Source organism: Enhydra lutris, unplaced genomic scaffold (assembly GCF_002288905.1).
Source record: "Enhydra lutris kenyoni isolate GAN:26980312 unplaced genomic scaffold, ASM228890v2 scaffoldscaffold9, whole genome shotgun sequence".
In the NCBI taxonomy this organism is placed as follows: domain Eukaryota; kingdom Metazoa; phylum Chordata; class Mammalia; order Carnivora; family Mustelidae; genus Enhydra; species Enhydra lutris.
In genome coordinates, this window is record NW_019154093.1 from 75089220 (window position 1) to 75111025 (window position 21806).

The 21806-nt window shown below is 52.6% G+C and overlaps 1 protein-coding gene across 4 annotated transcripts; it reads right to left on the reverse strand.

Annotated features, from left to right (window-relative positions):
• Window positions 1-1379: 1379 nt before the first annotated feature.
• On the reverse strand, window positions 1380-21106 carry LOC111143011 (DENN domain containing 2D). 4 transcript variants are annotated; one of them, XM_022496409.1, is made up of 12 exons: window positions 20950-21106; window positions 16169-16344; window positions 15163-15275; window positions 14391-14460; window positions 13596-13673; window positions 12414-12554; window positions 11193-11341; window positions 6624-6801; window positions 3368-3409; window positions 2881-2965; window positions 2322-2561; window positions 1380-1901 (listed from the first exon to the last, which is right to left on the reverse strand). In XM_022496409.1, the coding sequence occupies exons 1-12, from the start codon at window positions 21005-21007 to the stop codon at window positions 1825-1827; spliced, it is 1407 nt and encodes a 468-aa protein (XP_022352117.1). In that variant the 5' UTR covers window positions 21008-21106; the 3' UTR covers window positions 1380-1824. The 4 variants fall into 4 exon arrangements, with proteins under 4 accessions (XP_022352117.1, XP_022352116.1, XP_022352118.1 ...); XM_022496408.1 differs by lacking the exon at window positions 20950-21106 and adding an exon at window positions 16925-17240; XM_022496410.1 differs by lacking the exons at window positions 13596-13673; window positions 20950-21106 and adding an exon at window positions 16925-17240.
• Between the last annotated feature and the right edge of the window lie 700 nt (window positions 21107-21806).

Sequence of the window (21806 nt, forward strand, 5' to 3'; positions counted from 1 at the left end):
TTGCTTGAATGGAGGGGGACAGCAGAAAAGAAACTATTGGCTAAAACAAGATATCTTCTTACTGCTGTTTGTTTATACTGTTTCCATGATCCTGGGTGAACAGTAGCTGTACTGCCTCAGCTGGCAGGCAGAACTCTGCTTTCTTGCACTTTTCATGTTTCCATTAATCCCATTTAATCTTGAGTAGCAGTGACAATGAAACCTTCAATTTCTTGGCTATACTGTTGAAGAGAAATCTCTATTTTTGCTCGCTAGCAACTTCTCTAGCATCTGGGATAGAGAAGTGCATGCAGGAAAATGCCAGGGCACATACGCACATTAAAAAGATGAAAATTCTGGGGCGCCTGGGTGGCTCAGTGAGTTAAAGCCTCTGCCTTTGGCTCAGGTCATGATCCCAGGGTCCTGAGATCGAGCCCTGCATCAGGCTCTCTACTCAGCGGGGAGCCTGCTTCCTCCTCTCTCTCTGCCTGCTTCTCTGCCTACTTGTGATTTCCATCTGTCAAATAAATAAATAAAAAATCTTTAAAAAAAAAAAAGATGAAAGTTCTGAAAGACAAGAGGTTTCTAAAAGTTTCCCATCCCTCACGGTATTGAAACAGAAGCTGTCATTAGAAGTATAGAGGGAAGGGCACCTGGGTGGCTCATTCAGTTAAGCCATTGACTCTTGATTTCAGCTCATGTCATGATCTTCAGAGTCATGGGATTGAGCCCCACATCAGGCTCTGTGCTCAGTGCCAAATCTGCTTGTCCCACTCCCTGCCATGATCACTCGCTCTCTCAAATAAAATCTTAAAGGAAAAAGTATGGAGGGAAGATGGTTGAGGTGACCACTAAACTCCCTTGGACTCTTAAGATTATAATACTCTTCTCTGGAAGGAGCAAAATGGCGGAGAAACAATCCCTCTACCTTCAGCTGAGGAGTTGAACCAGGCTTCTCAAAATAACCAGGTAGGAAGCTGGATGTCTACAACTGAAGGCTCCAAACCGGAAGTGATGGGCAGACAGACCTATCTATGGAGGCAGCGTAGAGCTCTTCCCTGGCTTCTGGAAGCTGAAATGTCTTACCCTTAAGTTGCCCTAGACCACAGATGCTTCCCTGGCCAGCAGCCTTTCCTCCCAGGTTCTGGAAGGCACACCTGACTGGAACAAAGAACTGTTGCCCCGTCCCAGTGCTGTAGCTATTTCTACCAGTGTCCCCCACCTTCCTATTAGAAGCTCAGCTGCTGACCCCCTAGTTCGCCCACTCCACACACAGCCCCAGAGTTCTGGGCCACTATGCCTAGGTCCCCCACTCCCAGTCCAGTTGAGTCTCATATCTGCAGCCTCATACTCCTGGTTCTCCACACCCCCAGAGGGGAAGCCAAAGATAACACGTAAACAACAAGGAGATATTCATCTTTATTCTTAGCTTCACATGCCCACAGACTTCTTTTTTATGTGGAGAGACTGAGCCTTTGGGCCACAACTGCTCTCCGAGTTGAGGGTTTAGTAATAGTGGTTCCTGGAAGAGGACCGTCACAGCAACTTCGGAGGCTCCCCCAATGCCTGTGCTACTACCGTCTGCTGCTCTGCGTCTCCCATGCAGGACATGCCCCTTGGAGCCCAGCCCTGTGAGCACAGAGCTTGGAGCCTTCCAGAGTCCAGAGAAACTGATTCCAGGGATCCCAAACCCAAGACGCCAGCTCAAAGCAAGACCTGGTTACCAGGACTCAGAAGAAGGCTGTGGATTTTGGAGGCGACGCGCTTCGCCAGTCCCACCGTGCTGGCAGGCACCAAAGTCCAAAACTGGCCTGTGAGTCCAGTCCCTCCTGTTGACCACAGCTCTTATTTCACAGTCTTTTCCCTTGATTTCTTGTGTTTCTTCTGTTCCTCATATTCAAGTATCTTCCGTTGGAAGTAGCCTGCAGGTTCAGATACAGGTGTTAGAGGCATGTTGTCTGGCCACGTGGATGATGATAAATTCAGGAGTAAGAATCCGAAATAACCTCTCTGCTCCCCGTGCTCCCCTGCTGCACCTACATTCCTGTCAGGATCCCCATGTCCTCATGGGCCCCTGGAGAGCTGGGTATTCAGTTTGGCCCAAATCTGGGGCTACAAATAGGATTTTTTTTTCAAATAGAATAATTAATAGCAGTTGGCTCCAGATTAAAACAAAGAGCAACTTCCACAAAATGGCATCCCAGAGGCATTTTCTGAGGCTTTAGGTTATTTCAGTCCAACCCCACCGACAAGACTTTTATCCTGTAGGCCTCCAGAGCCAGGGCCACACCTGACCTAGACCCTCCCTGGGCTTTGAATGATAGGGACCTGTCACCGTATACCTGCAGGAGGAGTCCAGCTCTTCTCCGCTTCCTGGATGAAAAGGGAGAAGAGCTGTGTCTTCACAAACTTCTTCACAAATCGGCGGTTGGCCTTGGAGTTCAGAGCCTTATAGAAGGCCCGTTCTTGGAAGTGGCCTTGCCCGTTTGCCTCCCGCTTGATGTAGGAAGCATAGTGTCCCACCGTCTTGACAAAGAACTGCACAAACGGGCCCGAAACATGCTCATTGAGCTGTTCTGAAGCTGCAGGACACACAGAGGCCGTCTCAGAAGAACCACCCACTCCTGCCTCCAGGATGGCTTCCAAGGCAGGCCGAAAGTTCCCAGGGAGGCAGCTGGGGTCGGGCTCATGATTACTGATTAAAATGGGAGACTGGGTACAGGTTCTCCGCCATTGCTTGGGAAGAATAAAATCTCACACTCATACTTGCCCTAGAATCTAGGCCCCTGGGACCAGTCAAGGACTGCTGAGTGAGTCCATTTTTGTTCTGGCTGGGATGGTTGGGAATCCTGCCCTCAGGTTCTGTGGAGAAACCCAAAATAAGGAGGACCCAGGACTTACTCCATGGCTTATTGGTCGTCTGACCAAGGGAGTCCAAAATGTCATCCTGAAGCTTAGGTGGAAGGATCTCTTTTTCGTCACCAACCTAGGAGAGAAGAGCTCAGAAGTCAAGCAGACTGGGAGGAGGTGCAGTGTTTGTACAAGCCTGAGGGGGGCATGGAACTTACACCCCAACTCCACCCCCAAGTTGGCCACATGGGTGAGAAGCAACAGAAGCTGCTTCTTGCCTTTCCATAAGACTGTAAACATTAGCAAGTCTCCCCTGCATCCCTGTGGCACAGGGTTTACATCCCTATCTAGAAGCACCAAAACCAATTGCCTGGTAGTGGAGCCCTCTTTGCCAAGCACTCCTCAAGAGAGGTCTTGTTAGCATGGGTTCTCCCCCAGGAAAAGCATTTCAAGTTTGTGCGAGTAGGTGGAGCACAGAAGGGACTAGAGCGATGGAGTTGGGGGTGGGCCTGCAGGGTGCCGGAGCCCAGACACTCACCGACATTAAGAAGGTTCCTTCACAAAGATTCACCAACAGGACCTGAAATAAACAGAACGAATGGCTTTCTCTCTTCCCATCAGAGACCCCAGGAGCACTTAGCATCTGCATTTTTGCCTGTGGCTGCACCTGTCAGCCCAGGTGGCAACAAGATCAGCAATTCTCCCTTCCTGCCTGATACCCTCCTTTCTCACCATCCTTGGAAACCCCCGGTTGCCTTCCTGGGAAAAGGTAGGAGGGTGTAGGAACAGGGAGGAGGAGTGCTACGGTAGGAGGGAATACAACTGGGGAAACCACAGCCAGTCACTCCCTTAATGAAACACTGATCCTAGGAATGGCTTCTATATATGGCACGGTTAGCACATGGCACACATGATAGGCTTTGCACATTTTCTCTCATTCAATCCTCCCCACAGCCCTGTGGAGGGAAACACTATCCCCATTTTGCAGATGAGGCAAAGAAGTCACCCAAGGTCCTACAAATATTAGAACCGGTTTCCAAGCGTAGATGGAGCTGTTCTACCGCATCCCTGTCCTCCCCACGCCTTCAGCTCCCTGCCGTTTTGGTCAGATTTCGGCCAGCACCGGACACCATTTGATTTTTGGGGTGTTTTTTAATGCTTGCAACAACTTGATGTACAATTGCCTGGGAGTCCAACTTTAAAAACTCCCTGGGATCTTTGGGCCTTCCCGCAGGAAATAGGAAGAGAAAGAAATGTGCCAAGGGCAACAGGAACAGGGAAGGAAAGGCAGTGAGGAGACCATGTGTCTGCAGGCTGTGCGAAAGGCAAACACAGGGCTGGCCTTTGAGTTCATCACTGCCGAGGGGCCCTCCGTCTAGACCTGACACTATAAACTGGCATCCTGCTGGTTAGATTCCAACCTGCTGATCTATTTCTCGGAGCCTCAGAGTACTTTTAAATAATCGGAGTTGGTTTCCAATATTTAAATTGGAAAATTTCACATCAAGTTCGCTTTGGGTGCTTCTAAAAAGTCAGTGGCTCTAACGCTGGTTGGTCGACGACGTTTCTAAAGGACGGCGTTCGGATGGAACAGAGGGCAGCTGCCTCCCTTAGGCAAGGTCTGTGCTCCACAGTTTACCAGGATCCCCCAAAGCCTGGGCTGGCCATTTAAATGCCTGCTGGGCCTGTCTTTTCCTTTAGACTCTGGTCTTGTCAGTACGGTGAACGCTCCTTCTATGCTCCCTTCTTCCAAATAAAGGAAAAGAGCAACTGGAAAGTGTGCCAAAAGAGAGCGCAGGCAGTGTAATCATTCATCATCAGGGGAGAAAAGCTGAACTAGTTCAGGCCTGAGACCACTTGAATACACAGGCTCGGATGCCTTTCTTTAATCAGGGAAGGCTGTTCATTTCAGGGAGCTAAGAATGTGCATGAAGAATTCTTTTTTTTTTTTTTTTAAGATTTTATTTATTTATTTGTCAGAGAGAGAGAGGGAGAGAGAGCAAGCACAGGCAGACAGAATTGCAGGCAGAGGCAGAGGGAGAGCAGGCTCCCTGATGAGCAAGGAGCCGGATGTGGGACTCGATCCCAGGACGCTGGGATCATGACCTGAGCCGAAGGCAGCTGCTTAACCAACTGAGCCACCCAGGCGTCCCTGCATGAAGAATTCTTTTGTGAAGTTCCCCCAAATCTTTCTAGTATTTGCCGTATTACTGTCTGTCGAGTAATCCCTTCCAGAGCTTTGGTGGGCAGAGAATCCCCCCACAGCCACAGTGGGCCCTGGCCCTCCCCCGTTCCTCATCCCCTGCCCATTTCACAGAGTGGCTGCTGAAATGGGCCAAGGCTCTTGGATAGCAGGAGCTGCAGTCTGGCTGGCCTTGGGGTGTCTTCCTGCCTGGCTGTTGGGGGAGGAGCTAGAACTGCATCATCAGCAAGTTTCATAATTCCTAGGGTTGGGACATTTTAAGTCATTGCCAAACATGGGGCTGATACTCTGACCCAGTTAGTCACATGGCAAAGACTCCCTCAAAGGGCCCGTCTACTCAGCACTTCTGAGGAGGGCTGGGAAGGCCAAGGAAGCAGGAAGGGAAACAGCCTGCTTCTTTACTTCCCAGCAACACTTTGTGTAATAAGGGCTTTGGTTCTGCCTGGGATGCTAGGTTCCTTCATTGCCTGTGGGGCCTAGAATATGTCAACTGAGTTCTCTGGACCTCCCTTATTTCATTTGGAAGTGGAAGGAGTCCTCCCACCAGGTCTGGTTCCTGCCGCTTCAGTAGCTTAAGACGAGATCCCAACTCTTCCTTTAGTCAGCCCTTCGCACAGGTTAGCCAATGCAGACAGACCTAAGGAATCCTCGTAGCTTGAGAGTATAGTAAGTTGATCTTCGGAAAGTGGCTACTGACAACTCAACCCAGAGTGCACGTTTTGAGTTGTCTTTCCAACACTGGAGATAGCTTTATGCTACCAATGCCCATTTTCACAACCGACACTTCTGGTGGGTCTGGGGCATTGCAAAGAAATAAGATGACAAAATCAAGTGGGATCTGGACCTATATTCTCATTGGCTGAGTGAACTCTGGGGTAGTCAGAAAGATAACCTGGGTTGCCTGGGTGGCGCAGCCTGTTAAGCATCTGACTTGATTTCAGCTCAGATCATGCTCAGGTTCATGAGATCAAGCCCCACATAGGGCTACACACTCCGCTTAAGATTCTCTCCCTCTCCCTCTGTGCATCCCCTGCCCCACCACCACTTGCGTGCACACACACCCCTTCTAAAATAAATTAAAATTAAAATTAAAAAAAGATAACTCTTGCTACATAAATCTGCATTTTTCAAGACTCATAGTTTGTAGGAGGGCTACATTAGCTCACTTGCAAGGAATGCGAATGAATTCTAATGGGCTGTGTGTTGTATAGACCAGCTGTGTCTGTCCATTCAGATGAGAGACGGGACAGCCCAGAGCCTGCCCTTTGGCACTAACTGACCTAGGACAGCTAGATGACCCCTGCATGAGCTGCCCCTTACACCCAAAAGGAAATCATTCAGCAGGAGGAAGCAGCCACTTACTGAGCATCAATTATGTTAGGCTCCAGGCTATGAGCTTTCCATAGGTTATTTCCCCTCCAATCCCTAGCTAGCACTTGAAAACCACTGTCCCCATTTCTCAGATAAGCAGCTCAGGCTTAAAGAGGTGAAGCAACTTGCTCGGAGTGACACCGCCCTTAGACGCAGAGAGCCCAGGTCCGACTCCAGCGGTCCTGGCTCCGAGTTACACCCCCTCCGTCCCACACCGTACCTCTTCCATGGGGCTCTCCATGACCTGCTGCTGGAAGCGCATTTGGACTCCGACCATGAAGGGGGTGGGGCAGCACACAGTGTCCAGGAGTCTCTCAGGGACAACGGGGATGTAGGTGTGTGCCCAGCTGAAGGGGTAGAGTAGCGCGGCAGCAGCATGGATGCACTGAGACAGGGTGCTAGGGAAAGGGCACAGAGAACACGAGTCACAGAGGCCTCCCCGAGCCTCCACCCCTGCGCAGCGCCCACAGCCCCTTCCCCACGGACCGTAGAAGCAAGCCTGGGAGCTGTGCATGTTGCTGTGTAGTTGGGAGGGGAGGGACGGAAACCAGGAGAGGCTGAGGCTCCTCTCATCAAAGACAGGGCTTCTCTCTCTCTGATCTTTCTTTTCCCCGTTAGTCTTCTCTCTCACCCCCCCGCACAAAACTAGTGGCCCCAAAGAGGAGGAAAGAGGAAATGCCTTCACTCGGGCAGATCACTGGGTGAGCCCATCTATAGGCTCGCCTGGCGCTAAGGATGTGGATACCAGGAAGTCCAAGGCACTGACCCGCCTTGACAAACTCACAGCGTAGTTAAGGAGACAAACATGTAAACAGTGGAGCAGAGCAGAGAGGCCAAGCCCCATTTCCTCGTCGCGGCTCTCCACCCTCACCCCCAGCCTTTAGGTCTCACAGCTCCCTCTGGCCCCTCGAGGTTATTTCAAGTGAACAGGTCGATGCCTGAGCTAGTCTGGGAAATTCCTAGATTCCAGGAACCTTTGCCCCGCGACTGCCAGTCGGAAAGTCCCAGAGAGGTGAGTCCTCCACCCTTCCAGTAAAGCATTCCCTGTGTGATTATGGCCTCAGTGGTGGCTCAGGCGGACTCCTCACCCCGCCCTCCAGCACACACACCCAGCCTCGCTCTCTGTCCTCTCCACAGCCTCTTCGTGGCTCTTAGTTCCTCCAAACAAGCCTCAAACCAAGGCCAATAAAAATACGGATGCCGAAACCCTGTTTCAGTTCTTGGTGTGGAGCTCATACTTCCTGAGTTAGAAAGATTGGGTTTCTGAGGGTCCAGCCAAGGCTGAGGCTGCCTGGAAGTCCCCTCCCTGCCTGGGCTTCAGGGCCCTGACAAACGCGGTATGGGAAGGAACTGGGGAGTCTCAGGATCTCCCTGGAGAAAGTGAGCACCCGAGAGGCAAATCCTGCCAGCCTGGGCCTGGATCCAGATCAGTTGGCACCTGGAATCACCTTCACTTCTTGAACACTCATCTCAGGGGAAAGGCAGGAACCCCAGCTCTAGCCACAACAGAACCTTCTCATTTTTCTACAGGGTTGAAAGTGGAAGCACTGTTTCCAGAGCAATAGATTACACCACTTCCCTTAAGGATTTGGCTCACAACTAGTGCCTTTTTGGTTATCACTGATTTTGCAAAAGGTTCAACCCACAGCCCTTACTCCCTGCCCAGACTTCCTTTCCTCTTCACAGTTGCCCATGATATCCACCTGACCCTCTGGCCTAACTTTTGAGTCCCTAACATCCTTTTCTTCTTCTTCCCTAAAAGATAGAACCAGGGATGTCAGCCCAATCTCATTGGCTTTCTCCTTCCCACACAGCCACAGAAGGTCAGCCTCCCACTCTTTTCATGCAATTTTCTCCACCATTCTGTCACGTCTCCCAAGGTTTCTCACACTTGAAGCCCCTAAGAGGCAGAGACCAAGACATGACAGTATCCTTCTTTGACTATGCCCAGAGATATAGTCAACAGAGAACTTAATATTAAGGGTATCAGCTAGCTTTTGCACAGCAAAGGAAACCGTCAATAAAATGAAAAGGCAGCCTACTGAATGGGAGAACATGTGTAGATGATCTAATCTGATAAAGGGTTCATATCCACAATATATGAACTCCTACCACTCAGCATCAAGAATCATCACCATCAGGTGATTAAGTAATGGGCAGAGTACAGTGTGGAGATTCCTTAAGAAATTAAAAATAGAGCTACCCTATGACCCTGCTATTGCACTACTGGGTATTTACCCCAAAGATACAGATGTAGTGAAAAGAAGGGTCATCTGTACCCCAATGTTTATAGCAGCAATGGCCACGGTCGCCAAACTGTGGAAAGAACCAAGATGCCCTTCAATGGACAAATGGATAAGGAAGATGTGGTCCATATATACTATGGAGTATTATGCCTCCATCAGAAAGGACGAATACCCAACTTTTGTATCAACATGGACAGGACTGGAAGAGATTATGCTAAGTGAAATAAGTCAAGCAGAGAGAGTCAATTATCATATGGTTTCACTTACTTGTGGAGCATACGGAATAATATGGAGGACGTTAGGAGAAGGAAAGGAAAAGTGAATTGCGGGAAATCGGAGGGGGAGATGAACCAGGAGAGGCTGTGGACTCTGAGAAACAAACTGAGGGTTTGGTGGGGGAGGCGGGCTGGGGGTTGGGTGAGGCTGGTGGTGGGTATTAAGGAGGTCACGTATTGCATGGAGCACTGGGTGTGGTGCATAAACAACGAATCTTGGAACACTGAAAAATAAAATAAAATAAAAATAAAATAAAATAAAAATAAAAATAAAAAGTGTTCGTGTAGTAATCCTAAGTTCCAGAAAAAAAATGGGCAGAGGACCTAAGTAGACATTTTTCTAAAGAAGACATGCAGACGGCCTAACACGAAAAGATGACCCACACCACAGATTGTCAGGGAAATGCAAATTAAAACCACAATGAGATATCACTTCACTCCAGTCAGAATGGCTAGTCTCAAAAAGACAAGACATAACAAGTGTTGGCGAGGATGTGGAGGAAAGGAGCCCTTATGCACTGTTGGTGGGAATGCAAACTGGTGCAGCCACTATGGAAAACAGTATGGAGGTTCCTCAAAAAAATTACAAATTGAAATACCATACAACCCAGTAATTCTGCTGGGTGTTTACCTGAAGAAAACAAAAACACTACTTGGAAAAGCTATATGTACACCTATGTTCATGACAGCACTATTCACAATAGCCAAAATACGATAACAACCTAAGTGCGACCGACTGATGAATGGATAAAGAAGAGGTACATACAGTGACTATTATACATTATGTGAAATAATGAGATCTTGCCATTCATACCGACATGGATGGACCTCCAGGATATCACGCCAAGTGAGATAAGTCAGACAGAGAAAGACAAATGCCATGTGATTTCACTTCTATGTGGAATTTAAAAAACAAAACAAGACAAACAAAAGGAGAAACCGACTCATACATACAGGGAACAAACTGGTGGTTGCCAGAAAGGAGGTGTAAAGAAGGACAGGCAAAATATGTGATGGGCATTAAGAGATACAGACTTCTAGTTATGAAACAAAGAAGTCATGGAGATGAAAAGTATAGCATGGGAAATAGAGTCAATAATATTATAATAATATTGTATGGTGACAGGTGCTGACTACACTTATCTTGGTAAGCATTGCATAATGTCTAGAATTGCTTTTTTTTTAAGATTTTATTTATTTATTTGATAGAGGGATCACACGTAGGCAGAGAGGCAGGTGGGGGCAGAATGGAAGCAGGCTCCCCACTGAGCAGAGAACCCAATGCAGGGCTGGATCCCAGGACCCTGAGATCATGACCTGAACCAAAGGCAGAGGCCCAACCCACTGAGCCACCCAGGTGCCCCAATGTATAGAATTGTTGAATCAATATGCTATACACCTGAAATTAATATAACACTGGATGTCAACTATACTTAATAGAAAGTAATTAAAAAATAAAAATACATGAAATAAGTAAAAATAAAGAACCCCCCCCCCAAAAATCCCAGCTAGCTCTTACCAGTATGTGTGTGCCTGCTAGAGTGGTAGGTACCTGATGTGTGCCCTATTTCATTTAACCCTCGACACAGCCTTATGAGGCAGGTACAATCGTGATCTTGATTTTACAGATGTGATCATGACTTCAAGAAGTGAAGAAACTGACCTAAGGGGAAGCACATAGCTAAGGTAGAAGAATATATTGGATTGGAACCCTGTTCTGCTGATTTCAACACCTCTGCTTTCAACCACTATAGAATACTACATACCCTAAGGTCAAAGACCAGGTCTAGTTTGTCTGCATCTCCCTGATGTTTGGCATCTGGCAGACAGTTGACACATAATAAATGTTTGTTGAATGAGTGAATAATGGATGGATGAGATGTGTTTGCCCTTAAGGATGACAGGCTTGACCTCCATACCAATATAAGCCTTCTCACCCTGTCTTGTGCCCTCCCCCCCTCCGTAAGCCATCACATCTGCACCTGCTCTGACTGGTCTCTGCCTCAGCTGTCCCAGGAATACTTTAGGCCCTGCTCAGAGATAAATATGGAACTTTCTTCAGGCGCAGGAAGCAATCAAGTTTGGAGGCAGAAGCACGGGAATTTCAACAGGTGTTTCTCTACAAGGCTTAGTACAAAATCAGACCTGGAGGCAGGAGGGTGAGCCCACAGGTCCTACAGCCTGATTCCCTCAGAGAGCCCTCCGGCCTGTCCCCTGAACCCAGGGATGCCAGGCAGCCCAGGAGAGCTGCTCGGCAGCTGGACCCACCTGAGACCTTCTGCCAGAAAGATGATTCTTCTCTCCAACACTGCAGATGCAAAGATCTGAAGGATCTGCTCAACACTGAGACACTTCAGCAGAGAACTAAAATCCACGTGTTCTAGGTGGGAGTCCAGGGGCCGAGTCAGAGAGATGAACTGCAGGGGAATTGGAGAGAGGAGGCATCACCACACTGAACAATTGCAAGGTCCTGAGTTCTGGGTCTCCACCAGCCTCCGCTCCTTTCTCCCCACCTGCCTACATCGGATCCTGCCCCTCCCCTCCTTTCCCTCAAGCTCAGGGCTATGCTGACCCATCCCCAGCCTGGCCCACAGGCTGTGAGCCCCCCTCCATTGCACACAATTTCTGCTTGAGGGCCTTCCCAGCTTAGGCCCCCCTGGGTCACTCTTCTTGTCTCCCCCTCCCTCTGTCTCAGAGGCCCTCCTAATTCGATGTGTGTTTCCCATCATGTACCCAGGCAGCATCCCGTTTCTTCCCTTTCATCACTGTCACACCTTTATAAATTCTGTACTTCATTTGTGCGTTTAACATTTAACACCTGTCTCCCCCACTAGACTTTCAGCTCCAGGAGGTCAGGAATTGCATTCATTGTACTCACCACTTTCCAACCTTTGGAGCATGGCAAGCATTCTATGCTTATTTTTGGAGAAAGGGAAAAGCCTCGCCCCTCATTTTTATGTGGGGGAGCCAAAGCTCAGAGGGACACACCGATCTTCCACAGTCCCCAGGGTCAGGCCTGGGATGCTTACAACAATGTCCTACTTGCGGCCTCAGTGGGCTTAGTGCTTGCAACGGTAGCATCGCCATGAGGCATGGGTGGGGACGCAGGGATGGGGATGGATGACAAGAAGACAGATGGAGGCCATCAGATAGAGACACTGGACACACACGGGAAGATAGGGGGGAATGGGGACAAGTGGCAATTTGGGGGCTGCGGGCAGCATCCATTCTAGCACCAGGAAACTCAGCTTACATGTGTCGCTATAAATACAAATCTTGGTGACTTGAACAGTAAGGAGGTGCTTGGGAGGATCCGAAACCATGGGTTTGATTTTCAGCTCTGTCAACAAATCCCGTCGGGCCCCTGTCCCCGCCTGGCTGTCCCCAGTCTGTCTGTGCTAACCGGGTGGACGGCAGGACTAAAAGAGCGGCACCCTCCAGAGGCTGCCCTCTCCAGCCAGGGAGGGGCTCACACTCTCAGTAACCCACCTCCGTGCCCGAGTCGGGGATGAAGCTCTTGAGAGTGACCGTCTTCCCAGGAGCAGGGAAGGCCGCCTCTCGGAGGCCCTGCATGAAGGGGTAAATCACCGCAACAGAGATCTGGTCCCTCTTCTCCACCTCATCCAGGATCTGCAAGGCACGGGACCTCAGGAGGCAAGGCTCAAAGGAAGCCCCTGGGAGGTGGCAGAGGCCTCCCCACCTCCACTACCCCACCAACCCCACCCCTGCCCTGGTCCAGCCAATCCTTGAAGACCTTCTGGGCCCCTCCACCAACTGCTCCCCTCTCCTCCCTGGCAGAACCCAGGCTGCTGTTGATCTGCTGCAAGAGACCTGCCGCCTTCTTCCTCTTATCCTCTTCACCGGTCCCCATTCCTCCTAGCGCCCCGTGTAAACTGCCTTCCCTCCAGGAGTCCTCCCAGGGTAAGCCATCATCCACGATGGCACCACGTCCAGTCAAGCTGGATGCAGTGGGAGCCTGGAAACCTGGGCAGACTCCATCCCTCAGAATCCTGTGCGGAGGAACACTCCAGCAAGCAAAGGCCGACAGTGTTCCACCCTCATCCTCCCAAGGGCCTGCTGGAGATAAAGCACACTGAAGCTCTTTTGTGGCCACCAAGACACGCCCTGTCCCTTCTAAGGACCTACTCAGGTGTCTTGGCACTCCAGTTACTCCGGCAGGAGAAGCCCTAGAGACCTCTGCCCTTGGAGGAGTCAGAAGGAGTCTCGGAAAAGCATGTTATGACTCTGTATAGTGATTGTCTTCATATTTGCTCAGTATTCCGCATTTCTCCTATCACTTCATTCGAGTCTCACGCCAGACCACGAGTCAGGGAAGTGACATCCCTCACACGCCTTTGCCAGATGAGGAACAGGAAACTCCTGCCTCCTAACCTGGGGCTCTCCCTGCGGTCCCACTCCAGCTGCTTTCTTCTCTGACCCGAGGCAGGGCCTGGGCTCTCTGCAGGGCAGGGGAGACAGTCCCCTGGGTTCAGTGCCCACTTTTCTCCAAAATCAAGTCGAGCCCAAGCTCCTCTCTGCCTTGGTTTGCCCACCAGTGCTGAGAGCAGAGCTCCGCTTGGGGCCCAGGGAGCACAGACAGGTCAGGCAGCCAGGCACACCCAGGAGCTGAACAGGCCCAGCAGGCCCCAGGGAATCCCGCTGCACCTGTACCTTGGAGAACAGGCCGAAGCAGCCAATGCAGCTGACGATGCAGTACACCTTGGGGAGGCGAGGGCCACGGCCGGTGGGCTGGAGAGGGACAGAGAGGCTCCCTCAGGGCCATCGCCTTCCCCAGGGCTTCTCCTTACTGGGGATGATGGAGCGCAAGGCCAGAGGTGGAGACTGCGGGACTCAGAGGGGTAAGTGGGGTCAGAGGGAGAAAGGCGTGGCCGGGCAGAGGTTCTGTACAAGGCGTGGGCAGCAGGGAGGCCAGAGCAGCCCCCAAAGTCAAAAGCAGATGGCTTGGAAGGGGCCAAACACTGCCGCCATCAGCGCCAGCACCATCTGGTGTCTGCAGAGAGAGGGAGCAAGCGTGCTGTGGAGATGAGGGCAGACTAGAGGCAACAGCACTGTACAAGTGACTTGGAGAAGCCTCTGGAGACCCAAGAATCATTGAATTCCAGTCCCTGCTCCAGGAGGCTCCAGGGGCCAAGGCAGCTAGGCCTGGGTACGGAGGCTAGAGGGAAGATCTGGTGGGAACCTCTCACAAGACGAGCTGTTGGAAGCCTGGGGACAGCAGAGACCACAGCCGGGCCAGCAAAGGTCCCCTGGGTTGGCAAGGAGGGGCCTGCGTCCCTGTACTGCAGGGGTACAAAGGGCGCTAATGTGGCAGCTGGGGCTGGACCGGGCTCTCCAGGCAACCACCAATGCCAGGGAGCCGTGGCTTTTGCAGCTGAAGCTCGAGCAAGCCCAGCTGTGGAGCGCAGTGGGCTGCAGAGAGGAGGGGCAGTTCTGAGCGGCACAGACCAAGAGGCGCCTGCAGTAGCCGATCTTCCTGCTCCCATCCACGTTGGTCAGGACGAAGGAGAAGGTCTCCCTGAGGAAGAGAAGACACGTGGTTTGCATTTACTCACCAGATCCTAAGAGAGGAAGGCGGTTGGCCTCAGACAGATGCTGAGTGGGGTCAGGAGGGCAGTGGAAGCTGCTGATGAATCATGAGAGTAATAATCACATCAGTAATTTATTAAGTGCTTATCGGTAGCTAGCTCTAAACATGCCCCCTCATTTCATTCCCAAAACAACCCGTTGAGGTGGATTCAATTGCTATCCCCACTTTAAGGACAAAGGCGTTGAGGCTGAGAAGGTCGTTCTTATCCAAAGTCATTCGACTCAAATATTTTGAGGCAAAATCCAAACTCAGGCAGCCAAATCCCAGGCTGATGGTGAGGGGGACTTCGCCACACCACCTTCTCAGAAGCCAAAGGCCCTCCATAAAGTCCAGCTTTGGCCAGAAGTAGTCAACCATGGCAACCGTCATTCCCAGGACAGGTGAGACATTCTTGCCCTTCTCTGGACACAGGTGACTGACGGGTCAACGTGGTTGGCCCAGGTCGTTGGCCCTGGGGGACTCCAGGCAAAATGTTTATAAGTGAGTCGACGCCAGTCCCTCCCCTTCAGGAGGGAAGCTGGTGAGAAACTGGCGTATACAGCGAGGGAGGGAGCCACAGGGCCCAGGGAGCTCGCACCTGTCTCTTCTCCCCCTGTCCCAGATTCCTCTGTCCTAGGCCTGAGCAGTTACCTGGGATACTCCGTGAGTGAGGCCCACTCATTGCCATCTGGGAAGCAGAACAAGGGGATGGCCCCGAGTAGCCGCTCCTCCTCTTCCTGTTGTCCCCGAAGCAGGTTCTCCCTCTAGAAGGAAGAGCAAGAGACCAGGGAATTGTGGAGGTCATGGCCGGCCGGCAGAGAGGGCCTCATGGTTGGCAGGCTTCTTTTGTGGCTCTAGGGCAGTTTGAGGATAAGCCTTCCTGCTGGCATGGTGGCTCAGAGTGTGCCTCTAACCATCCCTCCTCACAGAAACTTCATTCTGGCGCTGGATGCACCCCAAGGCTGAAACAGCCCCTCCTAGGCCAAATCTACATGAGCCCAAGTTAGACATCAGAACCCTAAGGACCCACATAGGCAGGAAGGGAGCCAGGGCTTCACTGAACACAGAAAGGCCCAGAGGCTGCCTGGCCTCCTAGGAGGGCCACGTGGGAGAGCTACCACAGCAGAGCAGAGTAGTGACCCGTTCAGCTGTCGAACCGTCGGGGTACACAAGAAGGACGCCCCATCCCCACCCTTGACCCTACCCCCAGAGCAGACTAGAAGGAGCCTGGCATTTGGGCTGCAGCCGCAGACTGAGCCTGCCCACCAGTGGAGAGCTGGCCCCACCCTCTCCTTCCCACCCACCCCAGAGAGGGGACGCTGGCCAGGAGGTCTGGCAGAAGGCAGGCCTCTCTACAGAGAAGGGTGGCTGAGGACAGAATTTGGAAGAATGAGGAGGCCCCCAAAAGGGGCAGAAGAACCAGCCTCGTTTCTCTGCCAGGGAGCCCAGGTCAGTTCCTCACAAAGAAGCCAGACCTAGATTCTGTGGGTGATAACAGGAAACGTGGCTGGGCCTGAAGGAAATGGGAGCACCGAGCACAGGGCGGCTCCAGACTCAAGCCCTGGCAGGGTGGAGTGGGGAAGAGGGCATCCCTCCCCGCACCGCCTCTCAAACACCCAAATCCTGTCTCACCCTGCCTCCCTCCTTTCATCCTTACCTTGGGAAACTGATAGGTGATGGTGGGCTCATAGTCAGGCCCCGAACTCTTTTTTTTGAGGGAAACCACGAGGAGGTATTCAAAGAAGTGTTGCCCTCCAGCGAAGGCGGGCAGACAGTGCTCCTGGGGCTTTTCTGGCTCCTTTACAGGGTCCCTTGGATTATCCTGAAGAGATCCTGAAACCAAGACACCAAGGCCCACTTGGTATTTCAGTGGCCCGTGCCCCAAGGGGTCTGTGTGGCTCCAGACAGCGTCGCCCCTCAAGGCCGCCACGCTGATGCCGAGATCCCGGGAGCCTGCCCAGTGACTTAGCGCCCAGAGCACGGGGAGAGCCACCCGGATGGTTTTCATGCCTGCCCTGGGAGATTTCTGAAAGCACAGGGAGCCAAGAGGAGAACAGAAACCGCTGATTTGGAAGCCAAGGAAATGTACTGGGCAGCCACTCTGGAGGCAGAGACTGGGCCCATTCAAAGGCGCCCAGGGCAAGACCCGAAGCAGGAAAGACTGGGTAGAGATGGACCTGAATCAGAGTAGGTCCCAGGGCCATGTGTCTGTGGCCACACTGGCCCCCATGGCTGGCATGACCGGCTCTGCAATCTAATAGGGGAAGCATCCTGGCCTACGCACACGGGGGACCAAGTGGAGGTCAGGCTATAGCGACTCTGTGGAAGAGAAGGAAGAAGCATTTCAAGGAGGAAACAGCCCCGTGGGAGAGGGTCACCCTAGAAAACAGGAAGTGGGCAGTCCAGTCCAGACCTGCTCGGAGTCGAGGCAGTCGGCTGTGGAAGAGCCTGAGCATCCCGCCTACCACTTGTCCTTCCATCTCCTCCAGCCTGTGGGGGGCGTGGAGTGTCTCCCCTTCCTCGGACACAGGCTGGCTACAGAAAGTCTAAGGAGTGGCTGCCGCTTCCGTCTCCAGCCACAACTCCATGAAGCCACGCCAGGCGCTACCTTCCAGCGAGGGGAGAGCGGCTTCCATGCTGAGCACCCAATGATTGAGCAAGAAGGATGTGACGGGACCCAGGAAGGCAGCTGAACGCCCGCGTTGACAGAGGCAGCATCCTGGCACTGCCGCTCTGACCTCGGCTCCTCCCAAGAGCCCCGGGGTGTGGCAAGAAAAAAGGTCATGAGCAAACACCTCTAAGGCCCAGCTGTTTCTGGGCTAAGGGCTTTGAATCCTGTGCTGCGGACTGTGCCATGGGTTTATGGACAACCTCGGGACAGTGAGGAATGCGCAGCAGCGGCAGACTGGGCACCGGAACCTCACCAGCCCCAGGACGGGGATTTTTGTATTCTCGTAACTTTGATTCCTGACCTTTCACATCTCAACTTGATTCACTATGGCCAAAAAACCCTGCGAGGCCCCCCTGCTGCACATGGAAGCTTCCAGAACTTCAGGACTGCAAGCAAGCGCACGGTACCAAACCTTCCCCACAGCCAGCATGCCACTGCCTCCCCTGATTAAGATAAATAGACTCGGCTCATTAATTCCCTACATGGAAAATTTTTTCTAGCAAGAGAGTTGTGGAAATCAATCCAAACCTTAAAACCCTCCTCTCCCAGACGTAAAAAAGAGAGCAAATCCATCTCTGAGCCGGTGAGTTCCTGGTATGTCAGGATGATCTACAATGGTGCATCTCTTACCACCTATGATATATCTTTTTCTTTTTTTTTTTTTTTTAAGATTTTATTTATTTGACAGAGAGCACAATCAGGGGGAATGGCAGAGGGAGAAGGAGAAGCAGGCTCCCCACTGAAGGACTCCATCTCAGGACCCTGGGATCATGCCCTGAGCTGAAGGCAGATGCTTAACCCTCTGAGTCCCCCAGGCGTCCCCCTGCAATATATCCTAAGACTCACTTCTCTCACGGGACCCACTCCAGGGTTCCAGCAAAGAATCCCTCCTCCCAGATAGGAAGCACTGAGTCAGGACATTCCCCCCCCCACCCCGTGGCCCACAGTAGGGGACTAGTTGCCATCAGCAGCCTGAGGCTCACTCCGTGACAGTGGAAAGCTACGAGGTGATCCTGGCCCCACCCCCAGTCCTGCTCAGTCTTTTTTCCCTGTGGGGTCAGGTCAATAGTTCTGCCCAAGCTAAGAGCAGAGCAGCTGGCCCCTTGAGCTCTAGTGGTATCTCGACGCTGTGTCTGGAGGCTGAGGAAAAGAGAAAAATAGCACTAAGTCACCTGGGAGTCTCACATAAACTTCCGAATGGGTAAATTTGTGGGCTAAGAGCCAGGAGGCAAAGGGTTTGGTGGCCGTGCCTGTGCTTCAGCAAAGAATTAGCAGACTTCTGGCAGAAAGTGGGTTGCTGGAATATGGGGAGATGGCTGCCTTGTTCTTAAGAGCTCCAGACCAGGCTTTTGTGGGACTAGTAAGAGCCAATACTCGGGGATCCAGACATGACTCCTGGGGAGAACCCCAATCACAGTAAATAAGGATGTCACAAAAGCTGTAATGGTGAGGACAATGACCCAGAACACTCAGAATTGTCACTACGTCTTACTCAAAACGTGCAGACTTGTTCACAATCCTCACCACCTGTCTGAGGAACAAGTATTGTCCTGATACAGATGAGGAAACTGAGGCACAGAATAATTCAGGGGCTATTTAGGGACTATTAACAGAGTCTGTTTGGAGTAAGAATTATGAGAGTTCCGTGTCTATGCTCCCACCTTCTGGATGCAGTACACACCAAACATCCCACCAATGTGGGGCGCCTCCTGTTTGCAAAAGTCTTTGAGAACCCAAATCTTTTCACTGATCGTTCCAGAACCTCAGGAAATTATTCCTTTCCCTAAACCCTTTGGGTTGCATTTTCAGCCCATTTCCTCCTGCATTATCAGGAGAGCCTGGAGAACAGCAAAACTCACAAAATCAAACAAAAGAAGTTATTAGACTTTTGGGCTGCAACCCAAGAAATCCAGAAAAGGATTGCTTTCTTCTTCCTTTCAAAGAGGTTTATCAACACAAGAGAAAAGCAGAAAAGAAAACACTCTACCCTATTAATATAGGCCATCTCATTTAATCCCCAGGGCCCTGGAATGAAATTACTATCCTGAGTTTTTCAGTTGAGGAGGGAGCCACCCTTTCCAGGGAAGTCAGGAGTCTGGTTACACTTGTTCCTGCACCAGGAAACTCCTCCCACAGGCACCCGAGTAAAGTCACAGAACCAGCTAGAATATAGGTGAGGGAACTTTCTGGAACTTTGATTTGGAAAGCTGGCTCTTCCTTTTCTAGCTCAGCCCCTCCCAACTCAGGACCACCCCTACTGCCACGTCTTCCCACCAGGATGACTTACACATACATGTACACACACACACACAAAACCTCTTATCACACAATTGCCCTGAGGACAAAAGGGCAAAAGAAGACGGGGAACTCCTTAGAAAGGTGGAGGATGGTATGGAAGATGAAAAGGGCACACTCTCCTGGCCTGACAGGTGGTTGACCTCAGAACAGGTAATACAGGCTGCTCGTCTCACAGCTACTCCCATGCCCAGGTAGCTGCTTCAGCTGCAATCATCAGCCCAGTTTGGGGGCTGGAGTGAGTGGAAACAACTGGAATATCTCTTCTTGGCTGCAAAAAGCAGAACTCTTCCATTCACATGGATTTCTGAGAGTTAAGGGAGCCCAGTAAAGACCAGGCCAGTAAGTCTCCAGAGAAAAGAGGACACTAGGGCTGCCAGAGTGGATGAACTCTGTTCTAATCATTGTAGTCTGGACCCTGTCCCCACTCTGGTCTCTGACCTCTTTGCCTTGAAAGGGCCAGATATGTGAAGCCTGTGTTTAGGGTGAACAGCAAGGTCTGTGGGGGTGAGGCGGAGGGGGGGGTGCAGAAGTGATGGTAGAAGGGGCACTGATCTCATTCCCAGATCTCCCCATTTCCCAGGCCTGGAGTAGGAAGGGGTCTCACTCAACTTTTTGACTGCCAATGTTAGCTTGGAATGGCCCCAATTTACTCTCTAGTTGGCTACTTTCTCCTCAGTCGGTGGGACCTCTGGGCAAGTATCTAAGGGTTACTGCTGCCCAGCCACAAGACTGGCTACTAGCAAATCGAAATGTATGTTTGTTGAATGAATGAAAAACATGAATGAACAACTAATGGCGTTCTGGCAAAGCCCAGTGCCCCTGCTAAGAAGAAAGGGATCGAAGAGTGACTTCTAATTGAAACCCCACAACCCTGTAATTATTTTCCCCTCACCTGGAGGGGGGGGGGCTCAAGGGGGGTGGTGGCGGGTGTCAGGAGCCACGGGAGGTGTGCCCTGTCTGGTTAACACACTCTAAGGCAGCAGCAAAGCACGTCTGTCCCTGGTCTGCTGGGGGCCACGCTCTCCCCCGCCCCGCCGCCACCCGCAGGTGGGGGTGGTCACGTCGGGGAGCCGAGTTCCTGTCGAGCCCAGCGGCGGGGCGGGGCAGGACTGAGGCGGGGGCTCCCGGAGGGCGCCTCGAGCACACTGCGGTTGCACCACAAGCTTCCTGGCTGGAAGGACACGTGGCCCCGGGCCCCCACAAAGGCTTCCTTTGACCCGCCACCTCCCCCTCGCCCCCAAGGGCCAGGCCGCTCTTCAGACCTCCGACCCCGCGGCCACCTGGCCCCGTCCCCTGCACCTGCGTCCCCCCTCCCGCTCACCTGGCGCCAAGCCTGCGCTCCTAGTGGCCCTCGGACTGCCGGCGGAGCCGCCCTCCCCGGGCCGAGCTCCCCCCGCCCCCAGCCCCGCCAGCCTAGTGGCCGGGCCTCAGACGTCCGTGCCGCCCCCGCGCCCCAGCCCGGCACTAACCCCCGCGGCCGCGCTTCAGTCTCAGGCTGGCTCGGAGGCGGCGGCCGAGCCCGTCCATGGCCCGGCAAGTGCCCGGCGCCGGTCCCGCGTCCGCGCCGGCCCCGCCCCCAAAGCTCGCCCTTCGCGGGCCGGGCACTTTCGCTTTCACGCGGGGGGAGGCGGAGGGCACAGGCCCGGGACAAGGCGGCGCACCTTCCGGACTGCGGGCCAACCCCCGGCGCACCTGGGCGGGCCGGCTCTGCCCTCGGCCCCCCGGCGGGGTGGCGTGGGTGACAGAGGGCGCTCGACGCGCGTCCGCGAGGGGGCGGCGCCACCGCGCTTCCACCTCCGTGGGGCACCCCGGGAAGTTCGACTTGCCGGAGCCCGCAGTCCCCAAACGTACGGGTGCGACGCGGTCGCGCCCTACCTCCGCGGAAGGGCTGGCAGTGCCCACTGGGCACCCCTCTGGGCACCCGTGCCTCTTCCAGGTGGCTCCGGACTTAAAACGCACAGAATTCTCGGAGTCAGCACACGCTTCCACCTTTCATCTCTCCCCACCCCGCAGCCGCTTGAGCCTCTGGCCATTTCCAGATCTTTTGCGTTCTGTGTCCTTGGACCCGCAGGGCACGCGTCCTTCCCCCTTTTCCCTGTTTCACTTCCGTAAGAAGCAGCGAGCCATCGAGCCAACGGCTGCCCTTTGGGCTCCCAAGGAGGGACAGGAGAAGCGCTTCGCCAGTTCTGACCCTGCCTTCCCTCCAGAGCGTTCTCTGGCAAATCACCAAAGTGGGGGTAATTCCTGCCCTGCGGCCCCCACAGAGATGTGAAAGCTGAGGAACAGAAAGTTCTTTGTAGACTTTTCTGTGGTAAGAATGTAAGGG

Bases quoted from the DNA above. Each gene is read 5' to 3' on its own strand.
- LOC111143011 (XM_022496408.1), bottom strand. From the start codon at position 16,991: ATGGAAGGACAAGTGGTAGGCGGGATGCTCAGGCTCTTCCACAGCCGA. The intron at 3,410-6,623 runs GTACGGTGTGGG...TGTTTATTTCAG, and splicing joins TGGAGAGCCCCATGGAAGAG to GTCCTGTTGGTGAATCTTTG. The intron at 2,966-3,367 runs GTGAGTGTCTGG...CTTCTCTCCTAG, and splicing joins AAGGAACCTTCTTAATGTCG to GTTGGTGACGAAAAAGAGAT.